Source organism: Myxine glutinosa, chromosome 1 (genome assembly GCF_964187855.1).
Source record: "Myxine glutinosa chromosome 1, kmMyxGlut1.1, whole genome shotgun sequence".
NCBI classification, from domain to species: Eukaryota; Metazoa; Chordata; class Myxini; order Myxiniformes; family Myxinidae; genus Myxine; species Myxine glutinosa.
Window position 1 is genome coordinate 112448380 of NC_136261.1, and position 16202 is coordinate 112464581.

The window sequence follows — 16202 nt, forward strand, 5'->3', positions numbered from 1 at the left end:
AGTAACACCAGCAATCTACCGGCACATCGGTGTGTGCTTGAACGTCTGTGAGAAGCTTGGCTCAAACATTTGCTGACAAACAAGTTAGAATTTTGACCACCCCTGGCCTCTGTCCGGGCCACCCCATTTTAAAGAATTTTTGGATAGTGTTGTCTACCCAGTGCACTAATGTTACTGAACTATTAGAATCCCAGGTTAGAGGCAAGCATTCAGATGTATAGAATAACATTGTTTTGAAGATTAAGCTGACATGGTTTTAACTAAGATTACAATAAAGGCAAATTTGAAGCTTTATTTTAACATTAGTAAAAAGCCCGTCGAATTTGACGGGTTGAAGGTTCATTTGACGGTGCAGCCTCTCAAGCGTGCCAAAGTCTCGAGCCTCGGCCTAGTGTCAAGTGTGATTATATCTTCTTTATTTTTTAGACATTATATGGATGTAAATGAACACTTGTTTTAGTCTTCGTGCGTTGCACATCACATGTAGTGAATTTCACCTCCCTGCACCTTGTATTTATTATTTTTTTAAAACAAAAAACGCTTCTCTACACCGCCCTTGAGGCTCGGTTTGCAAGCCACCATCTGCAATCCCAATATGAGACATAATTGCTCTTTTATGGAAAATATTTTCGAGTTTGTTTTATCCCCAAAAATAGACCGTAGTGAACACACATTCATGTTAAAAGATTGGCCTTTAAAACCTACTCTTATGAAGGGGGACAGACATATGTACAAACACACAAACTCAGTGTTTTATATGGCAGATCACTCTTGGAACATTTCATTGCAGCATTAAAGGACAATTGCAACCTAACAGGAGGGTTCGTACACTTTTGGGTATCTGAAAGTCCTTGACTTTTCCATGATCCATGACAGATTTTCCCTGACCCCACACAGACATATTTTACTCACCCCCATACCTTAAAACACAAAAAGATTATGCAAATTATCAAGGATTTACAGTTGACAACTATCCTGCTTCAGTTTAATAACGGATTAGATAACTGTTAACATGACTGTGGTGGGCTGGATACAGAAGGCCTGTAAAGAAAAAGGCAGGTCAGATATCCAAACCGAAGAAAGATAGATTGTTTAATTTAAAGCTAAATGACCGATATTGTTCTGTGAGTACTTTGGTTGAGCTATTCCGAGTTGCAGTTTCACGATGTGTCAATGGTTCCAACATTACGTTCCGAGTACAGAACGAAAGACTTTAGAATGATTCTCGGGAACACAACTCATTCAAACACATTGGTTTTGTTCTAAAAATAACAGAAAATGCACACTCTCAATTTCCAGGATTTTCCATGACCGTCATTGAAATTCCATGACTTTCCAGGATTTCCATAACCTGTATGAACCCTGAACAATTAAACTGATAACTTTCAGGATCCTTTAACATATGTAGGAAGAACAAATGCTCAGAACCATTTACCATGTACACCATTTCATGTTTACAAATTTGTTTCTTTTTTAATAAACGAGAATGTCCAGAAGTAGTGAAGGTATATATTGAGGGTTTGCTGTCTGCAAAATTTCAACATCACGGATTCATTGTGACATGCTGTCTGCAGTGTACACTGGAGGTCGGATGGCAATATATGAACAACTGCGTGAAAAAGTTCTTTGCAAGAATGCTGATGGGATCTTTCCATTGTGGTAACGATTCACTCATCTCTATACCAGTTTCATCCACTCTTTCTGTCCACTGCACTGCACATTACTTCTACTTCCTTCCCACATTACATTAATTTTGTTAGAGGCTCATACAAGAGCAAATACAAATACCGTCGGACTATAAGAAAATGACAAAAGGAAATGGACGTTAGTTTAATATTACATATTGGTTGGTCTTGTGCGTTATTCTGTCTGTTAATTGCCTAAAGGTCAGAATTTTAAACCGATCTTCATGAAGCCTCACCAGATGGTAGAGTTGGTCATAAGGAAGAAGCCTATTTATTTTGAGGTCAAAGGTCATCTTGAGGTCAAATTTCTAAAATTGTCATTTTTCATCCAATTGATTTGAAAATTGAACAGCATTTGCATATGGAGTCACTAAATTGGGAAAACAACTATTTTGAGGTCAAAAGGTCAACTAAAGGGCAAGCTTCAAAAATCATCAATTTTCATCTGTAAACCCATCACTTTTCATCTGATTGACTTGAAAATTAAACATCAATTGCAAAGTGCCTCAATGAATTGGGAAACCAACTATTTGTATGGTCAAAAGGTCAGAGGTAAACTCAAGGTCAAACTTCTAAGATCAATTTTCATCTAAAGAATCATCAATTTTAATCCGATTGACCCGAGCTTTGCTTGAGATCGTCAATTTTAATCTTGATGAAACAGACAATTTGATGCATCCATGGCAACTTTTTTGGGGGGGTGGGGGGAGGGATGGATTTTGCAAGTATCGTGCTCTGCATGATGTCTTCTTGTTTTATTTGTTTTTATTTTAATTTAATATAATATTAAATAGTTAATTTTATTCATATTATTTTTTGACCAGTTATTGGATGTTAATAAAAGAGCAAAATTGAGTTAATAAGCATTCTATGTATCACACATCCATCGATTAATAGAGTGAATAGTCGATAATAAAACGTAGCTGAAGTTGGAGACTGTGGGATCTTTAACATCCACCAACTAATTCCAGCTGACGGGATGGGATGTCTGTTTAACGTCTAACCAAGGGACGGCACACACTGATGAATCAGCCTGCCTGTGAAACACAAGGATGACGGTTTCTGGTCGGGTCAGGATTCAAACCAAGGCTAGAGTGCTTATATGCGAGTGTGAAAACTCCAGGCTATCCTGTCAGCCCAACCAGAATATGGGGAGATTGAAGGGGAATCAAGAAATGTCTGTATGTTTGACTTGTATGCAATCTTAAACCGCTAGACGGAAGTGAAAACTGGAGGTTGTACGCGGGCTGTGCACGGGAAGGTTTTAGGCAAAAAAAAAAAAAAAAAATCATTGTTCTGGGGATTCAGGGTGGGGGAGAATCCCAATTCTCCCTATGTAAATATGCATCATAATGGCATAAGCGCTGCTTCCAGCCAGAGGGGGTATTACAAATCGCACTAAAATATGCCTATTCTGGGGGAATCAACCTGTCCATAATTCTGGGGGCATTATCTTGTCTATAATATCAGGTTCTTTGCTTGTCTATGAAACATGAACAATGGAAGCAGGGGAGGGGGTTGAAATGCTTCATCTCTCCCAACTCTTTGAAAAGCTGCAATTAAAATCATTCCAGATGGTTTTGAGCAGCAAAAAGGTACAGGGGTGGTGTTCAGCGACAGGAGCTGATGAATGATCCTGCTCTGAGAGGAGTAGCATTCATTTCTTGAAAGAAGGCTACAACAATTTGAGGGGAGATGGGGGGTCGGGGGGGGGGATTGGTATTGGGATGAGAATGCAATACAGGTGTGATGGTCCAAATTAAGGTTTCCTTTTAACCTTTTATTTTGACTTGTTGCTCTCCGCATCATGGAAATGGCCACCTGCCTTCGTCTGATGCCAAACATGGTCCAACCTCTGCATTCTCTTCCCCCCTTACTCCTCCCCAATTTCTCCCAACACCCACTGTTTGTCCACCTTCCCAGTCTTGGGATTTGGCTCTGCTGTTGGTGCTTCCCCTTCTCTCTGCTGTTCATTTTGTCCTGTTGCATCCTGATCCGTTCAGTGTACGAGTACGAGCTCTTCCCCTTCCATGAGCCTCGACTATGTATACTATTTTTTTCTTCTAAAAAACAAGCTTCTCTAACAATATGAATGTATAAACCTCTGTGTTATTTAAACTGACAACTGCGAAAAAACAACTGGATGCAGGAAAGCCATAATTGCAGGGATGACTTCAGGAGCTATCGGGCAATTTGCTGCCAGCCCGACAGACCTGGTCAAAGTGCAAATGCAGACAGAGGGGAAACGGCGGCTTGAAGGAAAATCACCCAGGTAGAGTGACTTTTTTCTACCTTTTTAAGTCACATAATATGACATGTTCAGTGGCAAATAATAGTCAAGTACAACGTCTACTTTTATACCATTTTAATGTGCACTTCTGGTCTTAACTCTTCAGTTCCATTGGTGGTCAAGATGTTATAAGGTGTTAGTGTCACAGTGGATAATAATCGATCTAGCAAACAAAAGGCCACTACACCCTTGAGTGACCTGTTTGTCGATCCGGTCTGAACTTTTGCTTGCCTCGTGATGCTGTAAAACCAGGTTAAAATCTCATAACCATCGAATTTCCTTTAAGGATTTCCATCTCCAGGATTTGCATCCCTCGTATTACAGAACAAATTGGACAAGATTTATTTGTCCATCATTTCCTTTGCCCTTGTCATTCATATAAAAGGTCATTTTAATCACAATAAGTACTTTAATATATTCTAATATCATTGTCATGCATATTGTAAATGTACAATTTCATCCATGAGTCTTCCTTGTCACTGTAAAATAATTAATTATTTTTAATGTTGACCAAAATACAACACTGGGGGAGAGGGAGGAGACAAGTGGTGGTATGGAACGACATGCTAAATCCAAATGATCATAAAACCATCCAATCTTGAAAACTGACGTTGCAAGTGCGGCTAAAATTGCTCTTCTCTGGATGGTCCTAAACCATTCAAATAGCTATTCGGAAAAAATTATCTGGATGACCCTAAAAACTGCACGATGGGTTATATAGTTCTCCGCAAAAATGTCTATAAACGACATTCCTGTTGTTAAGGTAGTCCTGCGATGTGCTTCTGATGAGCAATTTATCTCCAATGGAATTGCGACAAATAGACTCTAGAGATACTGAGATGAGCCGTAATCTTTAAAAGATTTGGTGAGATTTCCTTTGTGTAGATGTAGGAGTGGAATATTTAATGTAAATTTGGCTTTCAACTTTTTTTAGCCCAATTTTTTTTCTCCGTTGATCATTAATAGTTTTGATTATTTTATTGAGTAAGGTTAACTAACATAGATCGGGGTTATGGTAAGTTGTAAGAAATGTACATGTAAAAATTTTTGGGATGGTCCACACTGGCTCTACGACACCACGGCCTAGTTTTAAAATTGAGTTTTGAGACATGACCATAAACACATTTTTTGCTCGTTTTTACCTTCTCATGCTTGCAAACTACGATTGAATTACGAGGAAGTAATAAAAGCGCATGCACATTTTTTGCGCACAGGGTGCGTGGAGCAGGGCATGCACTTCGCAAGATTCTGGCAGAAGGTGGTGTGCGTGGTCTTTGGGCAGGATGGGTACCCAACGTACAACGTGCAGCACTCATCAACATGGGAGGTAGAGATTATGGAAGCAGCAAATGAGAAATCATTCATCAGAACTTCACATGCCTGATAATGTACCATAATCAGCTGTATGAACTGAAGATACCACAACACTTTTTTTGCAATACTGGTCAAGCTAATTTACGCTTTTTTACATCTCCTCATACCCTTGTCCTTCACTCAGATTTAGCCACTTATGAGACAGTGAAACACTTTCTACTTCGACATACCTCTCTCAAAGACAACTGGATCTGCCACAGCCTGTCCAGGTTTGTCTGTCTGTTTGTGAACAGGATATCTCAAAGTTGTGGATGGATTTGGATGCAATTTGGTAGGTAAGAAACGATTAGATTTTGATGAAGATCCAGATCCGGATCCTATAATTTTTTAAGTGATTCTTCACCATTGAGAGATAGGGCCACTGTATATACCAGAATATCCCTAAAAGTTGTGGATGGATTCAGACGAAACCTGGTGGACTGGATGGGTGTGTGACAAGGAAGAATCAAGGTGAGGAGAAGGGATAGGTGAGAGTGGTAGGGGAGAAAGGGAGGAGGAAGGGGGAGAGGGGAGGGGAGAGGTGGTGTGGGCAGAAGGGAGAAGAAAGGTGGGGGGGGGGGGGGTAAGACAGAGAGGGGTGGGGGGGAAGAAAAAAGAAAGCGAAAGAAAAGAGAGGGAGGAAGCAGGTGTTAGCAAAGATAACGATATGTGATCCACCACACGGTAACCCGGGTCGCCCCGTGATTTTTAATCATTTTACATAATTAATTAATCTATTTTAGGGGGAGTGTAACCCGGGTTCATGTGATAGGAAAATCCTTTGTGGTGGATCATGTTATGCTTAATGATTAAACACACACACACACACACACACACACACACACACACACACACACACACACACACACACACACACACACACACACACACACACACACCTCCTGTATGAGCGCTTGTGAGTGGACCGAGTTCAAAATTCCATTGCTGTAAAGCATGAACACACAAAGTACATCAACACGACAACCCCAAAGGACCAAATGTTTACCTTGAATTTGAAATAGGCCTTTGGTCATCCATCAGTGTACTTTCTACTTTTTAAAGGAAGGAAACAAATCAACCAGACTATAGGCATAGCAGGAGGAGGGACATTATTTTAATTCGATTTTTTTCTTTGATATATTTTGTCTTCCTTACTCGGAAATTATCCCCACGGAATATACACTATACCGGTACGACCTATGGAAGCCTTGCCGTCAATCCTACTGGTTAATTATTATTTTAATTGTACTCAATTCCCGCTGGTTAATTATTTTCGTTGCACTCAATAAAGTTACACTTTCGGCACATTCCTCAATATTTTATTCACTATATTTAATTTATATAGTGAATTAATAAGATATAAAGAAAATAAGATAATAAGATTAATAAGATTTCGATACTTATTAAGTATATTGGATCCAATCCTCAAATCCAAATCCACATTTCGATTAAATGCTTTAATTAGTCCGTGATATACACTTAGTTACAAGAATTGCTAATGTCTTAAATTTTTCAGATGTCACTCCCAATTTCGATACTAATTTAGTCTACAGGATCTGATCATCAAATCTGAATCCAGATTTCAGTTATATGCTTTAATTAGTCCGTGATATACACTTAGTTATAAGAATCGCTAATATGTTAAATTTTGTCAGATTTCACTCCAGATTTCGATACATATGAAGTATATGGGGGTAGAGGCACTGTTGTCTTGAAGCAGACTAGTTAACCCCTCCCAGCCATTTTTGTTCTGTGAAGAGACAACTATTAAATTTGTCTTGTTTCAATCCAAGGGGCTGGTTGTACTGCTTTTGTTTTCTTTGTGTAGCCCCCATCTCGAGTGGCCTTCTGGCTTTGTGGCAGGCAATATCCCATAAAAAAGTATTTATATAGGATCCGATCATCAAATCTGAATCTGGATTTAGATCATATGCTTGAATTAGTCTGTGAGAGTAGATTGTGTTTCCAAGCCAAAGCATGTTTCAATAGGCCAAAACAAAATAGCGGCTTAAGAACCCACGATGTGTCAGTAGGCTGACTAAGACGGCTAACCACCATTTTGTTAAGGCTTTTTGGGGTTTTTTTTTGTTATGAGCACCCTGTTAATCATTTTCCAAAAAGTTTGGGGGCCACTAGGTTTCATGGTTTATGAGTTATGGAGGAGACGCACGCACACACACAACACCCTGTCAGACACATACACTGCCTTTTATTATTATAGATGGGTGGATGAGTTGGTTAGGCGACAAGAACGAGCCGAGTAGATTTTGGTTCAGGTCTGGGCTATCAGTGAGATACAAAATGTAAACTGTTCATCCTGGCATAGGTATGCGCTCTACCGAGTGCCATTCTACCTTGGTACACGCATAAAAAATGTTGTGAAAATCTTGACGGTTTTCACTGTTATCCCAGCAAAGTAACTACAATTTTTGTTTTTGAGATCATCTCCCACAGTGCATCCGCAGGTTTGGTAGCTGCATGTCTAGGGACCCCAGCAGACGTGGTGAAAACACGCATCATGAACCAGCCACGGGATGCTGCTGGCAGGTATCTATTACGAGAACATAGGCCTACACATACAATTGCTTTTTCCGCCATTGATGCAGAATTATAAAACTGTAAACAAATACAGATTTTATAAATCAATATTAAATGTTCCTAACTCACCTTTCCCACCACAGAGGTCTTCGTTACCATTCCTCACTGCATTGCCTAACTAACACACTGAATGACGAGGGTTTCTGGGCCCTGTACAAAGGGTTTATACCGACATGGACACGTCTGGTATGTACGCATCACTTTTCATGAATTATTTAATAAATTAACATATTACCACAACATGACTACCACCCCCATCAAAAGCAAAAAGGAAACAGGAAACAAAACAAATATATAACATAAATTTATATTTGATTTTTCACTTTGTTCCCATCCTTAAAAATGCTACGATAAAGCAGCAAATTAAACAATTTATAATAAGAGATTAATAATAATAATAGGAGTTCCCTTATCATAATGTTCCCTTAGCTTTGCAATACATGTCCTCTCCCGGTCCCAATGAATGTTCTTGTTCCAAGCAAAAAGGGCATAACTACGTGAAAAATTGGTGAAATGCCCCGTAACTCAAACTTGTTCTGTAACTTATCGTAATAAAGCCATGCACCAAGTTTCAGTTGAATACAGTGCATTCAGAAAGTATTCAGACCCCTTCACTTTTTTCACATTTTATGTTGCAGCCTTATGGTGAAATCGTTGAAATTCATTTTTTCCCTCGTCAATCTACACTCAATACCCCATAATGACAAAGAGAAAACAGGATTTTAGAAAGTTTTGCAGATTTATTAAAAAGAAAAAACTGAAATATGACATTTACACAAGTATTCAGACCCTTTGCTATGACACTTGAAATTTAGCTCAGGTGCCTCCTATTTCTCTTGATCATCTTTGAGATGTTTCTACACCTTTATTGGAGTCCACCTGTGGTAAATTCAATTGATTGGACATGATTTGGAAAGGCATACAGCTGTCTATATAAGGTCTCACAGCTGACAATGCATATCAGAGCAAAAACCAAGTCATGAGATCGAAGGAACTGCCTGCAGAGCTCAGAGATGGGATTGTGTCGAGGCACAGATCTGGGGAAACCTACAAAAAAATTTCTGCTGCATTGAAGGTTCCCAAGAGCACAGTGGCCTCCATAATTCTTAAATGGAAAAAGTTTGGAACAACAGGGCTCTTCCTAGAGCTGGCCGCCCGGCCAAACTGGGCAATCGGGGGAGAAGGGCCTTGGTAAGAGAGGTGATCAAGAGCCCGATGGTCACTCTGGCTGAGCTCCGGAGATCCTGTGTGGAGATGGGAGAAACTTCCAGAAGGACAACCATCACTGCAACACTCCACCGATCTGGGCTTTATGGCAGTGTGGCCAGTCATCAAAAGTGTGTGTGTAGTTTCAGAGAATAAAGCAAATACCTATTTTGGGGAGGGTGGGGGTCACACCTGGACCCACGTTGACTCTCCCTCCCTCCTCTCCCCCCCCCACAGACTCCTCCAGACCTCGATTTTCTTATTGCCGTAAACAAACTTTTGTACATCATCAGTGATGAAGGTTGTTATCAAGTAACATTAAAATAGTATGTGTAGTTTCAGAGAACAAAGCAAAACCTATTATGGGGGGGGGTCAAACCCGGACCCACTTTGACCCCCAGTAGACTCCCTTACACCTAGATTTTTATTTAATGTCGTGAACAATTTGTGCCAACCTTGGTCACAATCCCATCAGCAGTTTAGGAGAAGACGTTGCAAGCGTTTACGGACTGACGACGCGTCATCCCATAAGCTCCCCGGAACTACGTTCCAGGTGAGTTAAAATTAGGCAAGTTTGGCAGGAACGAATTTTCGTTTTTCCTTTTCGTTATCAATTCGAATCTGGGTTCATTCAAAAGGCTATTAGCATAATCCAGGCTTTAGGACACTTCATTCGGTTGTTGGAATGAAATGAAAAGGCTTGCAAAATTCGGAATGAAAAGGTTTATTCGGTTGTTGTGATTATATTAGCATAATCCAGGCTTTAGGACACTGGCAGGGGTCCCAGCCACTTTGATTGACAAAATAATAGGAAAAATAGGAATTCTGATCACAAAAAATAGGAGTTTAATAGGAAAAAACTAGGAAGTAATAGCACAGATTTCAGCATTGGAACAACATCGGTAGCTTTATTGCTGCAAGATTTATGCAAATACATGTACATGTATGGGCATGGACACACCCCCAATGAACTTGGGCCCACCCGTCTTAACATCGACAACAAAAACTATGACTTCTTCTTTTTGGCAGCCACCATGGACTCTATCAAAGTCTGCTTTTTCTTCTCCACTTTTCTCTGCGCCTCCCTGGTTTCCACCATACGAGTCTGTGTCTCTTGAATCTTTTTCTGAGCAGACTCAAGCATGGCCTGAGCTACTGCAATTTCAGTCATGTCACCTTTCTTAAGCGCCACCTTAAGCTTTTTATTTGCTTGATCAAGCAGACTGTTGCTAACAGTCAGTGACATCTGCTGAGATGACTCTTTTGCTGCCAGAGATTTCTCTGTTTTCTTCAAGTCCTCGCTCTTACGAGACAGCTCCGCTGCCTTCTCGACAGCAATCTTAGCTGTTCTCTCTCTTTCTTCTTTCTCTTGCCTGGTTTTCTCCCTGGCTTTCTGTTCATCTTCCTTGGCTTTTCGTTCTTCTTCAAGTCTCTGCATATAGTGCATGTGAGCAGAACGTCCTAACGAGAGGAGTCCCTTTGTGACTGGGACCATTTCGGGCCGGTCACCATACAATCTCATGCCATCCATTGTTGCACGGAGACCATTGATTGATGCCTCGCTCAGACTAACTCTCTCCTTGGTGACACTTTTCCCACTGATTGAGAACGCGCGTTCCACGTCACTGTTTCCGTGAGACAGTGCAAGGACAATCCTTATCATTTGTCTCACTTGGGGGAATTTACAGTTTCCCGTACAGCCTTTTAAAGCCAACACTTTTCCCCAGTAACTGTCCACTCTCTTCATGCAGACTTCTTCTTCATTCTCCTGTGTTTCCTGGGACCAGTCAGTAGGAATGGCTTCCTCTTGGTACACCTTCCATTCATCTGCAATGCTGTCACTGTCAATATTCCTCTTCAGCTGTCTGGACAGGCTCTTGGCTGATTCAAGAGACCATGCAGCAGTCCTGTTTTGTGGCTGCAGACATCTGGCATTCTTCAGGATTTTGTTTGTCAATGGAAGCTTCTTTTGTAGGTGTACTATGGCTGCCTGGTAGCACTTCCTCATCCCAAGATACATCCTTTCCCTCTCAGAGACTTTCAACTTAGCGATACACCGTCGGGTATCCTCTCCCACACCCATGGATTCATTCTCCAGCTGGTTTGCAACAATGGAAACATCAAGGTTTGAGATGTCTTTCACAGCATCAACTGAAGGAGTCTTCATAATTCTTCTGATCAGTTTTTTGAGCAGGTCATGGAGTTTGTCATATAGAATGTGCACAAGTGGTTGCTCTGACTGGAAGAAGGTGAGGAACTCTGCAAATGTTGCTGCCAAGAACTTCAGGAAATGCAGTTGAGCTTTTATTTCCGGTCGCTGTAGTTCTGTTTTGATTCTTTTGTACCTGGGTTTAAACATGTCCTTTGGCTGCTGCTTTGGAAGAAATACCAAGAAATACTCTTTGAGAGATTCCCAGATCTCTATCAGCCGCTCCACTGCAGGTCCCAGTGTCAACCACCTGCACTCGACATGCTTCAAAGGCTTTTTTGGAACAGCACCCAATTTATGCTGAATGTCTTGAAAATCAACAGATCTAGCAGCAGAGCCTTTGAACCAGTAGAAAATGTCCACTGCAAGCTCAGTTAGGTTTCCACAGTACTCTGCAAGTCCTTTGGCAAAAGCATTGTGTACTGTATGGAGAGTACATGTCCCTACATCAAGGAGACCAGGGCCCCTGTTGTCGAGAATGGCTTTGTCAATCTGTCTCCACACAGTGGTGCTCACATTAGGCCCATCACTGCCGAGCATGATAATATCCTGAAGCTGCAGTTTCGATTCATCCAAGGCAGAGATTATTTTCCTGGACAAATCTTCTCCAGTTGCATGACCCATGAGGTAAGTTTTGAGGTGAAATACTAATATCTGTTCCTCGGCATCAGACCAATACCGTACACGGATTTCTAGTTGCTTCAAGTTCTGTTTATTGGTGGTTTCATCATACATGAGGCTGAAGCCAGAAGCTGAATTCTTAACATCAGTGACTATCATGTCCTGAAAATAAGGACCTGTGGCTTCGCTAATGAGATATGAAACTTTCGATGAGCTCATTGAGAAACCATCCGGGATAACACCAGGAAACATTGCCTGCAGAAGATCCTTCAAACCGTCACAGGAAGAGTAGCTCAGATTCGAACGAACAACTTTCAATGTCCATAGAAGTTCTGCTTTTGTAATAGCGTCTTTTTTGGACATACAGACTAAAGCTGCACGACTTGGCTCATCTGTAGAAGCTGACCCTGATGCTGAAGCAGATGAAGTTGATGGTTGAACGAATGTCAGCAACGTCTGTGACCCACCCAGCAGTTCCTTCGCACGCTTCAGGTGCCCTTTGTTTTGGGCATGTTGTGTCAGTTGTTTCACACCCTGATTGTCACACCTCACTTCCGAATGGCACAACGAGCAGTAAGCTGAGAACACTGAGGACTTGCTAGGCTGACACCAGTCAGAAAGCCTACATCCATGTCCACTTTTCAACCACTCTGGGTTAAATTTAGTTCTCCCACCAGGCATTATACTGCTGGGAGTATACCTGTCAAAAAGAAAACAAATATGAGATAAGATTAAATGAATTAGCATAGAAAATCCTAACCTGTTAACGCATGAAGTGGAAAGAACTGTGAACCAAACAGTTTTTTTTTTCAAAACTGAAACATAAGTTAGTAAAATAATGAGAACAAACAAAGTAATTTAAAGGCAAATCAACAAATTTCTTACCGGTCTGCAGATTATACCTGAAACAAGAAAGATGATAAATAACATGTCCTAACATGTTTACCACCCGATAATTGCATTTTCTCCACTGCTGAATAGCTTGAACACTAATCTGAGTTCAAGCTAAGCGATGACAATTCAATTATGTATCTTTGGTATTGTTGTTGTACTATCTTCAGAAGATTATGAAACAACAAGACTTTAACAGTCTTTATTGTTTTTTGTTTGTTTGTTTTTTTATTGTCCTACATTGCTTGCATTACCTATTGTGCAGCATTGCGTATGTAAATTTTAATTCTACTGTAATTTTGTTAAAAGCTGAATATGCAACTACCACACGAAAGTATACAGAATTAAGTTGTAATCCCTATTTTGTGTCGTGGTCCTTCTTTATTATCTGCAATTAAATGATGAAATGTGTGAATTGTCGATTGAATTAGTTCTTTGCCAAATACTATTAGTTTTAGGCAAAATACAATCTCATTGTAATAAGCGAAAGATTGAGTTAAACATGTAGTATCAAATGTCAATGTTTAGCAAATTAGTAGAAAAGTTCAATTTCAGGTAGAATCTTTAGGGAAAGGTTGTTAGTAATAACTGAATAACCGCAAAGTTCACAGTTGGTTTTGTTACTCTAAGTAAAGTACAAACCTTAAAAATTGAGCTCAGCTGAACTTTTGAAATAAGACAAAGGACAATGATAATGGTCAAGGTATCATTCAGTCATTCTTCACAAAGTATATGAGATAATCCAAGAGAAATGCGTGATAAACATAGTTATATTATTTTCATCTCATTTTATCTTTTATAATTCTGTTACTGAATAGCATGAAGCACGAATCATAAAGGTAAAACAATTGTTTGGAAGGATATACTTAATATTAGGACAAAGTCAAAAATAACAATAACATAATATACATAAGATATACATATCATTTCCAGTCGAGATCAATAACAACACGTACTTTACACCATGGTGTAAACGACATGCCTCCACTTCGTACAGTATTTATTTGTGACGTCATCACTGCATACTCAATTTTTCCTCAACACTGCACTTTGTTGAGTCCTCAAAAATGCACTCACCACTTGTGAAATCGATCGAACAAACGGTTTTCGAGAAAAAGACAAAGAGACATATGTTCTTCGGGGATTTGAGCTTAAAGTCGTTTTGGAAATTTGTCTTGCGATTATGGACCCAGAAAGCAATTCCATGGCTGACGATTGGTATAGGAATGTCTGTTCTGACGCTTAGATACAGAAATTCTACTAATTAATATATCAATTAAAATTTTGGAACATTGAGGGTTAAAAAATAGGAAAAATAGGAATTTCCACCAAAAAATAGGAGATTTATAGGATCCTATTAAAAAGTAGGAATAAATAGGAAAAATAGGAGGGCTGGGACCCCTGCACTGGAAATAACAGTGTTATAGCATCTATGAACATAGCATCAATTTAATTAGGTTAGCACAGAAAACCTATTTACCCTCCCAGGGAACAACCACGTGCAAATGAAAACAAATATGAAAACCAGCACGATGTCCTCCACTGAGGAGAGACAATGTTGTTTTGGGTCATTGGACAGCCAAATTTTTAAAAAAGAAAAAGTATTTCCTATTTCTTCCAAAAAATGGTGAAATTATAGCATCCTACTTTTCTTGTACACTTGTGTTGTTTTCATTTTTTTTTAAATGTATTGCTCGTACTTATTAACTTCCAGCAAAATAATGTTTGTGAACATCGTTGTGCTGACAGGCGCCATGGTCTCTTACATTCTGGATCACATACGAACACATCCGGAAGCTGGTGGGAGTGAGCTCCTTCTGAACCCTGGGAATTTGGAGTCAACAGTTCTCATTGAATATTCACCGAATAAACTCAACATATATGGACCATGGAGACTTTTTTTTTTTTTTGATGTATACAGGACCATGGAGAGTATTTAATTGCTTTCCCATCCTACCAAGGACTTCCAGGAAACAAGGAAGTATTTCAAAAAAGTGGATCTGGGGTGAAATTAGCAGGGGGTAGAAAAGATCAAGGTTTTGGATGGGTTTTGGTTTTGTTTTGCAGGTTTTGCATGCTGACTTTAAGCAACATGTATTGTATTAAAAACAAAACATGAAGGCAGAGGTTATAAGCCTAGATATAAAAACAACTGGGCAAATACAAAAATACGCAAATACGCTCGTGAAAGAGCTAACATTTATCACACAAAAAAAATCAAACAGACACATAAAACGTATAATAAGGGGAGCGGTAGACGATGGGGAGAGAAGGGGAAGCACACAACCACAACATATGAGAGCAGGGACATCGGGAGATCTGTGGGAGGGAGAGGGCTTGGGGGGGAGGAGGTGTTGGAAGGGGGTGTGGGGGGGGGGGGGCGGGAGAAGTATAAAACACAAGGACACTGCAAGGACTTCCAGGAAACAAGGAAGTATTTCAAAAAAGTGGATCTGGGGTGAAATTAGCGGGGGGTAGAAAAGATCAAGGTTTTGGATGGGTTTTGGTTTTGTTTTGCAGGTTTTGAATGCTGACTTTAAGCAACATGTATTGTATTAAAAACAAAACATGAAGGCAGAGGTTATAAGCCTAGATATAAAAACAACTGGGCAAATACGAAAACCATCACATAGAAGTATTTGCCGCTGCATCGATTGACTCCGTACTGATATGGTAAATGCTTTGGCTGGAGATGCCTCTTATTTTGCAATGGTCAAGATTTACCCATTAAATTGAAGCAGGAAAACGATGGGTGAAATATTGTCCCGAAAGTGTGTGCCTCACAACTGCATCATGTGATGAAAAAGTTGCCAAAGTGAAAACAAATGTTACAAATGACCAGAGCTCAATTACTCGCCAAAATGCTAACCATCACCATAGAGATATCTTCAGCAAATACAAAAACAAAAAAATGGTATCTCTGCGTGATGGGTCCCTGTATTGCTGAAGAGAAACTACAAAGAGGTTACACCTGCAAATATCTCTAAATATTTTTCAGACATGCAAGATTCAGATCCTTTGCAAAGAGTGGGTGAGCACCACCTGTTGCTCAACACCACCATGGCCAAATTCGAAATTCCTGCCCTCACCTTAGTCAAACGTCAGGCCTGGCCAGCCGGTTCGTGAAAAGATTTTTGGCAGTTGTGGTGTTTAAAGAAGAAAATAATGAAAGATTCGGAAAAGCTTATTCTCCAAGGTGTGAACTCAGGATGAAATGTAATTTAATCATCAAGGTTTCAAAATAAAATAAATTCCTCGAAGCACCTTGACTCTCCTGCAACATTCAAATTTCGAACGAGAGCCTTCAACGGGTAGGATTATATAACAAGTGACATCTTGGAACACGTGC

General features: G+C 40.0%; 1 protein-coding gene across 3 annotated transcripts in view; it reads left to right on the forward strand.

Annotated features, from left to right (window-relative positions):
• The window catches only part of SLC25A27 (solute carrier family 25 member 27), a 56917-nt gene extending 42177 nt beyond the window's left edge, over positions 1-14740 (forward strand). For 2 of the 3 annotated variants that reach the window (XM_068117044.2, XM_068117046.2), the window contains exons 2-9: positions 1-29; positions 1575-1659; positions 3835-3957; positions 5190-5302; positions 5474-5558; positions 7783-7875; positions 8010-8112; positions 14603-14740. The exon at positions 1-29 is cut by the window's left edge. In XM_068117044.2, coding sequence (XP_067973145.1) covers positions 1-29; positions 1575-1659; positions 3835-3957; positions 5190-5302; positions 5474-5558; positions 7783-7875; positions 8010-8112; positions 14603-14674 — 703 coding nt within the window. In that variant the 3' untranslated portion in view covers positions 14675-14740. The remainder of the gene's footprint in view (positions 30-1574; positions 1660-3834; positions 3958-5189; positions 5303-5473; positions 5559-7782; positions 7876-8009; positions 8113-14602) is intronic. The other variant, XR_010984507.2, reaches the window with a different exon arrangement.
• The last annotated feature ends 1462 nt before the right edge of the window (positions 14741-16202 follow it).